General features: G+C 42.4%; 1 protein-coding gene across 1 annotated transcript; it reads left to right on the plus strand.

Moving 5' to 3' along the window:
- The first annotated feature begins 1,304 nt into the window (after positions 1–1,304).
- Positions 1,305–11,437, plus strand: LOC104690066 (inhibitor of apoptosis protein). The gene is made up of 9 exons (XM_039563875.1): positions 1,305–1,435; positions 2,850–4,901; positions 5,014–5,113; positions 6,328–6,406; positions 6,973–7,021; positions 7,985–8,227; positions 9,388–9,642; positions 9,797–9,838; positions 10,665–11,437. The coding sequence occupies exons 2-9, from the start codon at positions 4,028–4,030 to the stop codon at positions 10,856–10,858; spliced, it is 1,836 nt and encodes a 611-aa protein (XP_039419809.1). The 5' UTR covers positions 1,305–1,435; positions 2,850–4,027; the 3' UTR covers positions 10,859–11,437.

Consider the following 11,437-nt stretch of genomic DNA (forward strand, 5'->3'; position numbering starts at 1 on the left):
CTCAGTTCCTTGTGTGACATTGAACAGTTCCCTATGTCAAACAAAACTCTAAATACCACACCTCCTCACTCTTCACATAAGGTATTTGAAGGGCTGGCTCCATTTTTGAACCTTCTCTTCCCCGTGTCAGTAAGCTTCCTTAAAACAATGTCAGGGATCTGACAACCATTTTAAAATTTAAAAGGAAGTTTTTAACTTTCTTTTTTTCTGCAACTGCTGCAAAGCCAATGTTTCTCTATCATTATGTGATGTTAAATAGTGTTACAGTAGAAGCTCTACCGTACTAGATGTCGCTGCCGCAGTTCAAATTTGACAGATAGTATTGTTACATATGATAAATGTCATCACATATGGCAGGAAATTTGAAAGAGTTTTAGAAAATATATGAATGAGTCTCTTGCAAACTCATCTTACTGGAACTCTGATACAGAAAATTACCCACTAGTGTCATAATGCTGTTACACTTCCTTTATTTTTACTCTTCAGTTCTCAGTTGTGTAAACACCCTACTACCCATCTGTCATCACAAAACGGGGGCTTTTTAAAATCTCTTGTCTGGTGTTTGTTCATAGGAAATGCCAGACCATGACTGTGCTGGGACATTTTGAGCTTTTGGTCAGCGTTCTGGTAGGTGCTGTGGAACTTTTTCAGATTTCGATATGCAGAGATAGTGTCTTAAACCCCTCCGTGGAAATTTATGGTCTTATTTTGTCTTCCTCTTGTTCTTTCCCCGTGACTTTCAGTGACCAAAGTCTTTCGTCGGTCATGTTGTTTCCTCTCTGGCAGACTGCAGCTGCCTATATTAGGAAGTGCGGCCGAGCAACTGTGTTGTACGCTGGTGTCAAGGGTGAAACCGCGGGGTTTGCGGAGAGCTCGGCCCTCGCCGCCCGTCCAGGGGAGCGGAGCTGCGTGTGCGGCCCGTGCCGTGGGAGCGCGGTGCCGGCACCCCCGGGCCTCGCCGGCCCCAGAACGGGCCAGGACGGGGTCGGCGGCCCCGGCCGCCTGCAGCGGCACCGCCCCTCTGGCCGCCCCCCCTTCCCGGCTGCCCGCGGGCTGGAAATTCCCGCCCGGGAAGCACACTCGGGTTTCCCCCGCTGGCAGAGGAAAGTACCCAAGGTCCCCGCTGACGGGCCATCCGCCCCCGCAGCACAGCGCCTCGAAGGGGCGGAGCCCCGGCGCCGAGGGCCCGCACAGCCCCGCAGCGCCGCTCCCGCTGCCGGCTGCCGCACGACGGCGCTGCTGGCCCGCGAAGGGCGGGGCTGTGCCCGCCCCGTCAGGCGGTGCCTGCGCCCGCCGGGAGCTCCCGGGGAGAGCCGAGCCGGAGTTTCCCGGGCGGGGCGCTGCCGGCGGGGGTTCCTCTCCCCCCGCGGCCTGCCAGGCGCCGCATATAGGCTGGGCCTTGCTGGGGGCCGCTGCGGGGCCCCGCTCGGAGGCCGTGAGTATGGGCTGTGGGGGGGTGGCTGCGGGTGGGAGCGGGCCGGGGCCCTGTCGGGAGGGCGCTGCCGTCAGGGGGCGGGGGGTGCCCGTGCTCTGTGCCCGTGCCCGTGCCCGGTGCCTGTGCTCTCTGCCCGTGCCCGGTGTGGCGGCGCCGGCGGGGGCTGGAGGGGCTGTGCGGCCCCAGGCCGTGGCCGCCGGCACTGGAGGGGAGCGCGGCTGCCCCGCTGGAACCCGCTCGGGGAGCGGCGCTCGGGCCCCCGGGAGCAGAGGGAGCAGAGAGCGAGGCCCGGGGTGACCGCGGGGGTACGTGGATCGTGGGGCTGTCGCTGCCGGGGTTGGGAGCGCGCTTAGGCCCGGCCAGGCGGGGTCTGGTGCTCAAGATCTGGTGCCTTAGCGCAGGGGGTTGTTTCTGCAGTGCTGTGTCATCGTGACTGAGTCTTCCCTGGAAAAACCTTTAAAAAACCGATCCTCCAGATCAGACTAATAAATATGTAATTTTATATTTATTCATAGCTACATATATAAAAACCCTTTGAACTTTGTGTTTGCCCTTACCTGAATTGTTGGGGAAGGTCAGTTTTGCTAATGTCCTATGCTTCAAGTATAGTTGGATTTACCTAAATAAGACAATCCAGTACTCTTTAAGTCAGTGTTATAAAACTGGGTCTTCATTGTTTGAGAATCTGCAAGCTTAAACCAATTTAAATGGATGCAACTTTTTCAGTACAGGATCTCACCTTTAGTTACACAGCTTGTGATCAAGTATCCTGATTAATCCGTCTGCCAAAAAATTCTGCTTGTGGGTTAAACAGTTTTTGCATATGCGTCAATAACAGGGAAATGAAGTGTGTAAAATCCACTCCATATCACAGTGTGTAGAGTTGACTCCCTGAAACTTTCTACGTGACATTAGACAGGCAGAGAAACTTAGGACTGTTCAGCCTGTAGAAGAGAAGGTTGCATGGAGACCTCATAGCAACCTGCCAGGATCTGAAGGGGATCTGCTGGGAAGCCAGAGAAGGACTCTGACAAGAACTGTAGTGATAGGACAAGGAGTAATGGGTACAAACTGAAAGAGGAAATTTATGTTAGATATTAGGAAGGAATTCTTTACTGTGAGAGTGGTGAGACACTGGAACAGTTTGCTGAGGGAGGTTGTGGACACCCCCGTCATGGCAGTGTTCAAGGCCAGGTTGGATGTGGCTCTGAGCAACCTGGTCTGCGGGAACGTGTCCATGCCCATGGCAGTGGGGATTAGGACTAGATTATCTTTAAGGTCCCTTCCAACCCTTAACATTCTATAATTTCGAAAAAGCTTATGGTGTTTCAGTTTGTGTAATTGCTGTTTGCATAGACATTGCATGTACCTCATCTTGTGTATTTTCAAACACTCCTCTTTTTCTTCCTTACAGGTTTTGTTCTGCCCCAAAAAATTGAATGATTGAAACTACAGATACTTACAATTTCTTCTTGAGAACAGTCACTGTCAATATGGAGACGTAGGCACCTTAGAAGGGACTTCAGTCTTAACTCTGGGAGGTAGTTCTGTGCAGAAATAAAGAAACTAACCTGAGAGTTCTGTTTGCTTCTGTATGCCAGAAACATGGCATACAGAAAAAACTTAATTCAACAGTATAAAGCATCAGAATGTCTCAACACAAGGCAATTAATTTATGTTAAATTCGATAACTCTGTACTTGTAACTAAGGCACCAGGCTAAAACTGAAATGTTCTGTTAATTCAGTGCTGACTTGTAGACAAGCCTGGGGCTATCCTGGTTTGTTAATAGAGTTCATCCTTGTCTGAGACAGTGTATAGGATTTGTTTCTCTAATAGCTGAATATTCTATACATGTGAAGTTGAGCATAAACTAACTTCTTTAGTCTAACAACTTGTTACAACAATATGCAGAAATTGAGAGGGGTTTTTTTTGGAGTCCGGTAGTAGCAAATATACGAGATCAGTTTAGTAATGTCAGTTCAGGGTCTCTATTTTTTGTGTGCCCTTTGAACTTGATAAACCCTTCTTTTCAGCCTCCTATTGAGGTTTTACAAACTGAAATCTTTCTGTGTGTATAAGCTACATATTTATCAGATGTCTAGGGTGAAATCTTGTCCTTAAATCACTTAACATATGTTCTGGATAAGAACAGTGTTGTTTTAGTTGCCCCCCAATTTAGTTTCTCTACTGACAAAGGATTTTGATAAACCCATTTGAGATTTTTCCTCTTTTGATCCCACCTCCACGAGCCTGACAAATTGGTACTGCTCTCCCAGATATACAGAACAAATGAAGCATGTGATTCTTATATGATTCAAGGGAAATTCCTTTTCAACATACTTTCTTCAGTTGTTGAAATGGGATTGGGCAGCTTTTGCACTGAAAGCAGTTGCTAAACTAAGATACAAGAACTTCTCAAATGTTTAAAGGCTGTTAAATCATGAGGTCAGTTCTATTCATTGCACATTTGAAGTTACACTTTAAAGTATTTATTGCTTTTGTACAGACAGGGGTTATTCCAAATTGCCTTTAATGCACACAACTACCTCCCAGAGGAAGACTTGTCCCATTTTTCCCAAAACAGTCCATTATGAACATAGTGGAAGATAGCCCTTTCTTGGCTAGCATCATGAGGCAGAGTGCTCTGTGTGGTGAGCTGAAGTATGACCTGTCCTGTGAACTCTACAGAATGTCAACGTTCTCTACTTTCCCCATGAACACACCGGTATCAGAGCGGAGCCTTGCCCGGGCTGGGTTTTATTACACGGGTGTGCAAGATAAAGTTAAGTGCTTCAGTTGTGGTTTAACATTGGAGAACTGGCAACCAGGAGATAATGCTATGGAAAAACATAAGCAGCTGTATCCTAGCTGCAGTTTTGTTCAAAGTGTGCGTTCAGTTAACAACCTTGGACTGTCATCTCGTTCAGCCTTTTCACCTTCAGTTGCAAGCAGTCTCTCACCATCTCTACATTCCATAGCACTTTCTCCAAGTTTAGAACAGGTTGGATATTTCAGTGGCTCTTTTTCCAGTTTTCCTCAAGACCCAGTAACTACTAGGGCAGTTGAAGACCTTTCATTCTTGAGCCCTAAGCTTCACAATCCTTCTATGAGGACAGAAGATGCTAGGCTACGCACCTTTCACTCATGGCCGCTGACATTTCTCTCACCCACTGATCTGGCAAAGGCTGGACTTTATTATTTGGGGACAGCAGACAAAGTTGCTTGTTTTACCTGTGGTGGTCAGCTGTGTAATTGGGAACCAAAAGACAATGCTGTGTCAGAGCATCGGAGACATTATCCCAACTGCCCTTTTGTGGAAAACCTTATCCGGGACCAGCAGAGTTTCAATGTTTCAAATGTGAGCATGCAAACCCATGAAGCACGTGTTAAAACATTCATAAATTGGCCAACCAGAATTCCAGTTCAGCCTGAACAGCTTGCAGATGCTGGCTTTTACTATGTAGGTAAGAAACCCAGACTTCTCCGGTTTTATTCATACTGCTATGTCCAACATTTACTTTCAAGTAAGTTGTCTCAGTATTTGCTAGATATTTTACCTTGGTTTTCTTTTTTAAGGTCGCAATGATGACGTGAAGTGTTTTTGCTGTGATGGTGGGTTAAGGTGCTGGGAATCTGGAGATGATCCATGGATTGAGCATGCAAAGTGGTTTCCAAGGTAACTTGCAAAAAATCTTTATCATAATTTGTTCATATTCCTAAATGTTCTAATTTTGGCAGATATGTACTGCACTTAATAGTTTTGTTGAACTTTATTGATGTACAGGTTCACTCTTTCATTTGGGTGTATTGCATGCATGTCTGAAAGCTCTGAAGTGCGTAGGTGGGCATAATTAAAACATTTCTTCATTAACCATGGCACATAATGCTTTCCCATTCATTACTAAAAGCTGTGTGCATCCCCAGATCACTAACAGTAAGTGAAACTGCATTGTTAATGAGCATACCCTTCTCTCTAGGAGAAGCAGTCAGGAAGCTGACTGAGGAGAGCAAGGGCTGCTGAGAAATGAAGTAGAAGGAATATTTAACTCACTGGTTCTAGTTTTGTGCCCATGCTGAATGCTCTTGAACCTGATGTTCTGCTTGTGTGGTTTAGTTTCCTACATGTGGAAAGGCTTGTGAAGAGGGTTTCAGTGGTTCTTTAGTGTGTCTCTACTGGAGGAATGACAGAAATGACATTTTAATGTCACCTATAATTAAATGGCAATTTCATACCTAATTGCTATCTATGCCTGTGGAAATCACCACCTCCATTACAGAAATAGCTGCACTTAATTTCAGGGAAGCTAATTATAGTTTTCTCATTGTAGATCTCCAACTAAGGTTTCATGGGCAATTTATCAGCTACTGCTGGACTATATGATGTATGTAGGGTTAAATGTCACTGTTGTTCCTTACTGTGTTAAGTCTGTTGGCAAATGTACATAAGAGATAAACCTATGTTAGTGAAGCAGATCTGGCTTTGATAGTGGTGTTAAATTTTGTTAGATTCTTTCTTTTGAATGATTTGAGTGGAAGATAAAAATGGTGAGATGCAAGATAGAAACAGTTTATCACTGCACTTTGTAGTGATTCTGACACAGTATCATTTCTCATGACATGCCATTTTGATTACAAGTGGTAGCAGAATGTAAAGCTGCTGCATTTATATACATAAGCCAACTGATGGCTGGGTGTCATGGGAGAACTTTATCTAAGTGTCACTGGACACTAGGCTGCACCAAGCTTCCAATTAGGAGTATTCTTTCTCTTCTGAAGGAAGAGAAATGTATTTAAGTTACACTAGGTTTAAACTTGTTCGTTCTTCTTTGTTTTATTTTTTCCTTTGGCAAGTAGAAAGTATGATTTGATACACTTTTGTCAATGTTTCAGATGTGAGTATCTGCTTCGTGTAAAAGGAAGAGAGTTTGTAAGTCAAATTCAGGCCAGATTCCCCCATCTCCTTGAACAGGTAAACTTTTACTGTCCTGTAACTTTGGTTTTCCCTTGTTTAACAGTGCTATGTTCTTTCTTTGAGTTCAGTCCATTCTTCTGCCTCATTTCTGCGTATGTTTCTCCTGGGTTTCTGACATCATAAATGCTCTTCATGAACATGTAAAAGAAACTAGTGCTGAACCATGGCTAGTCTTGGACTAGTAGAGTTTAACCTCCACAGATTACTTATGGAAAGTCCTAGTGAGGACAGTGAGCTCCTTTATGTTAGCAGAGGGAAGTTCTGATTATACACTGAATATTGCAGATCAGTAATTATTATTTCAGAAATCAGTCACGGACAATGTGAATTATTTCTATTTGTAATTCTTATGGCAAGAGTAGCCAAACTCCTCTTCCTGGAAGTGGTCAGCACCAGCTTTATGTTGATATATAGTTGCACAAATTTGCAGACTTGTGTAACTGCAGGTGAAATATTTAGTGGGTAGAAAGCTTAGCAGGATTGGTGATGAACAATGTGTTAGAAAGGTACATAGAGGGAAGAGCAATACTTTGATACTAACGTAGTTCTCTTGTGTTCCACAGCTCTTGTCAACCTCTGATCCGCCTGTAGATGAAAACCTTGATCCTCCAAGTATGTATATTAAAGCATGTTTTTAAACTTCCTCAGCATTTTGCACACTTAATGATTGCTAAGCAAGTTAGCTTTGGATAGTGAATTCTTAGATTTGTTTCCTAAAAGTTAAATAATTTTGATGTTGTGTAGACAAACTCCAAGGAAACACCTCTAAGAGATCTTGTTTTTCATTTTCCTTATTTTCATGCTAGCAGCTCATATTGACATTTTTGGGTTTGAGTGCTTGGTTGCTGTTTTTGTAGTTTTTCATTTCAGGGTTGGGTTCAGCAAAGCAAGTGTTGAGCTTGGTGGAACAGTTGCTAGAGGGTGTCATGACTCTGCAGTTACGCAATTCCGTCTCTAGGCATGTAGCTAGGTAAATGCTCTGAGTTGAGCAGCAGCAGTTAAGGAAGAAGGTAGGACAAGCTGATCCAGTGAATTCTTTCTAGGCTGGACTCTGGTTACAGTGGAAAAACCCCTTCACCCTCTGGGAGGAGTTTATGCTGTCCTAGTCCCTGCTGACTGAGGACAATGAGTCAGAATACCACGTGTCCGATGTTTACTAAATTAAATGCAAAATACTGATCAAGAGCTGGAATAGAGCAATTGTTTGTACTATAAACTCTGACTTCCCTCCCCCACCCCTGGCACACCCCCAGGACATGTTTCAAGGCTGAAGTTAGAAATAACTAAGTATAAAAAAAAGCTGCTAAAACACAATGGAATTCTCAGAGGTTTCTCTGGATTAAGCTAGGTTTTAACAAAGGTCTGACATGGATTGACGTTTATTTTGGCTTCAATCCATGACTAAGTGACTGGCTTCCATTTTTAAAATGACTTCTAAAAAATTCTCTTTAAACAGTTGAAACTTTTTACTGCTTAGTATTCATGTGTGTAGGTAATGTTGATGTGTCTGACTTCTGGGGTTGTATGGGTATTTTATTCTTCCTGTTATACATGAGGATTTCCCTTTCTGATTAGTTATTCGTTTTGAACCTGGAGAGAGCCATTCAGAAGATGCAATCATGATGAACACACCTGTGGTTAAAGCTGCCTTGGAGATGGGATTCAGTAGAAGGCTAATAAAGCAAACAGTGCAAAGTAAAATCTTGGCCACTGGAGAAAACTACAAGACTGTTAATGATCTTGTGTCTGATCTGCTCACTGCTGAAGATGAGAAGATTGAAGAAGAGAAAGAAAAACAGTTGGAGGAAGTGGCATCAGGTAGGCATCAGGCATAAGTAAAAGTGAAATCTGCAGTGGTTAGTAATATGTATACTTTTAATGTTTGTTTTTATGCACTAAGTGATTTTGTTTCATTGCTGTTAGGAGCAGCTTCTCTAAAAGCATTGTCAGGATATCTGTATGGAACTAGAAGTCTGAGAATTGATTCATTCCGTTTCAGGAGAAATGTTTCATAGCAGAGGCCAAGGGTTCAGAATGACCTTTTCTTTCCAAAGCGCTTTTTTTTTCATTTGTGTGCCTTTATATTGCTGTTAGTAAAACGCTTGGTACACTCTACTAATTTTTATCCAGATTTGCCTGCTCTTTAAGCTGCTTGAATCAGTAAGCCACCATATCCACCTCCTAGAGGGGGCCATAAACTTCTACAGATTCAGATTCTGTAAGATGGCCAAAGATCTGCTTTTCTGTCTGACTCAGCCCATGTATGTCATCAATTTAAGTGTTTATTTGATGTGTCTTTAACATTTCCTGTTGCTTCAATGCCATCCAGGTTTTGAAGCCTAAAGATCCTTCTGATTTTGAGTCTGTGAAGCATAATGAATTATTTCTATTATAAATTGAATTAAGGCTGCTTCTTTCCTAGTTGCATTTCTATCAAGAAACCATAAATTGATTCAGCATTAAATCCTACTGGAAATTTTTTTGTTCTTATGTGTGGTAGAGTATTAAAAAAGTCTGCAGAGTCTGGTTGTGCTGTACTTCTGATTTTCTTGTACGTAATTGTGTTGGACACTTCTTAGAAGAGCTTTCTTTTATCTACAGCCTAGCACTGACAAAAGTTAACCTCTTGAGATGAGTTAGTGTTGGTGTTACACTCTCTGGACAGCTGCAAAGATTGCACCTCTATGTAAGTCTTGCTAGTGTGGAGCTAGACAAGGTCCCCTCTGATCATTTAACCTAGAGATGAGAGCAGGAAGTTTCCTTGGTGAACAGGCTTTGGCTCAGAAGCTGCTTGTATGTGGTTTCCTTAAGTCTGTTATGTGAATACCACTAAAACTTGCTGAGGGTTTTATTAATGATGTGTGATAAGCAAACATTTCAAATAGAGTTTAAAGAATGTATCAGTTGCTGTTAAACAGAAGTGCAACTTGGAGTAGTGTATTCCTAATTATTTTATCTAATTCCCCCTTATATTCCAGATGATTTGTCCTTAATCCGGAAGAATCGAATGGCTTTATTCCAACGTTTAACGTGTGTACTCCCAATCCTCGGGAGTTTACTATCAGCTAAAGTGATAACAGAACTTGAGCATGATGTTATTAAGCAGAAGACTCAGACAGCATTGCAGGCAAGGGAACTGATAGATACAATTTTAGTGAAAGGAAATGATGCAGCCAGCATCTTCAGGAACTGTCTACGAGATTGTGACCCTGTGCTCTACAGAGATTTATTTGGTATGTCTGTCTGGTTTCCTTTTGCTTTTAAAGAATATCCTTTTATAGAAGTTTAACCAGTGCTCTCACAGCAATCTAAAGAAAAAGAAACAAACTGATGCTGTTTGAACATAGATTAGTCAAATGATAAGGGTTTTTTTTTCTTTTATTCTAGTGGAGAAGACCATCAAGTATGTTCCCACAGAAGATGTTTCAGGTACCTTAAATTCTACCTTCTTATCTTAAAGACTATTGTGGAACAAACAGCTAGCATATAAAAGAAAATTACTTTGGTTAAGAAATAGGTTTGGTGCTTTACCCTCTCTCTAATTCTGCTTTAGTAAGATGAACTGAAAAAGTTAACCAAAAGTAAAGTGCATGTGCATACTTGCAGGCAAGTCTAGCAGGTGTAAGCTGCATCCTGTGCCTTACTCATGCTTTTGCACATCATAGGATGTAGAGCTTTCTGGAGCTCAGCAATTCGAGCAGCACATACTGGACTTGATCCTGATACAAGCTCTCATTCAGGCATTTGGTAAAGACTGGAGAATGAATAGTTGGTTAGCATTTCAGAACAGGTATCATCTCTGCTTTTCCAGAGTGGGCTATAGGTGTCCTGAGATCTACCTTGACCAACAGCTGTGTAGATAAAAACTTGTCAGACATGAGCTTGAGTTTGTTCTGGTCCTGTGGTTTAATCTGTTAATAGACTGTAGAAAGGTGTACAAGCCTGGATATAGCTCACTTCCACCCATCAGGCTGTGGTCTGTGTTTCTGATACCCAACCAAGAGAAGTACAGCATTTGCTAAAATGTGAACACTGGTTGGCCTCCAGCCCCTGGGCTGTCCAACATCTCACAGAACGGGAAAGTACAGACTAGTTCCTTGCATGCCACTTTCTGAGCTCTGAAAATGTTCTGCCATCTATATTTTGTCAATACAGGTAGGGAAATAGAACGGAGAAAGGACATGGCTACACTCTAAATATATTTTGATATATTCACCTATATTCAGGCTGACAAAAAGTTAACTATTTTTTCCAGGTTTACCTATGGAAGAACAGTTAAGAAGACTGCAAGAGGAAAGAACATGTAAAGTTTGCATGGACAGAGAAGTTTCTATTGTTTTTATTCCATGTGGTCACTTAGTGGTGTGCAAAGAATGTGCACCATCCCTGAGGAAATGCCCTATTTGCAGGGGGACAATAAAGGGTACAGTCCGGACATTTCTTTCGTGAAGAGGGAAATCTGCAAAATGTCTTTTTTCCTGCCGTCCTCCAACTGCTGAAGCTTAAGCCAGCAGTATCTTAACAATGGAAGATTGTGGTACAGAAGAGGATTAATCAACTACCTACAAAGTTTTGTGATAGTAAATTGTATCATCATTCTGATGTGGGTATGATTATGTATAGAAGGCCTTTGGTGCCAAAGACTCTCTCTGTTCATAAAACTAACTCAATATTAGGGTGAGGTTTTTGTGGCGTTCCTTTTGGAGTAGGGAAAGTAGTTTCACTAGTGTCACTTTGATTCAAAGAAGTTTTTGTTTAAGTTCCTAAAATGGAGCTTGGCATAACTCTTCTCATGAGTTTCCTCCACATGGATGTGAGGAAATATACTAAAATTGCTGTTATTAATAGTTAATGTTAATTAACTTCAGCTACTTCTGGTTTGGCTTTCTTCTTGACTTAAGGAGAAAAGAGGCTACTGTTGCAGGAACAGCAGGACTTTAAAGTTTTTTTCATGTCTTGATAACTTGTGTAATGTATATTACTAATGGTTTTTATGAAGACTGAATTAAAATATTTCTACTTCTCAAA

This window comes from Corvus cornix, chromosome 1 (genome assembly GCF_000738735.6).
Source record: "Corvus cornix cornix isolate S_Up_H32 chromosome 1, ASM73873v5, whole genome shotgun sequence".
In the NCBI taxonomy this organism is placed as follows: domain Eukaryota; kingdom Metazoa; phylum Chordata; class Aves; order Passeriformes; family Corvidae; genus Corvus; species Corvus cornix.

Excerpts from the sequence above, each read along its gene's own strand:
- LOC104690066 (XM_039563875.1), top strand. The coding sequence starts at position 4,028 with ATGAACATAGTGGAAGATAGCCCTTTCTTGGCTAGCATCATGAGGCAG. Across the intron at positions 5,114-6,327 it reads CATGCAAAGTGGTTTCCAAG|ATGTGAGTATCTGCTTCGTG; the intron begins GTAACTTGCAAA and ends TCAATGTTTCAG. Across the intron at positions 9,839-10,664 it reads TCCCACAGAAGATGTTTCAG|GTTTACCTATGGAAGAACAG; the intron begins GTACCTTAAATT and ends TATTTTTTCCAG.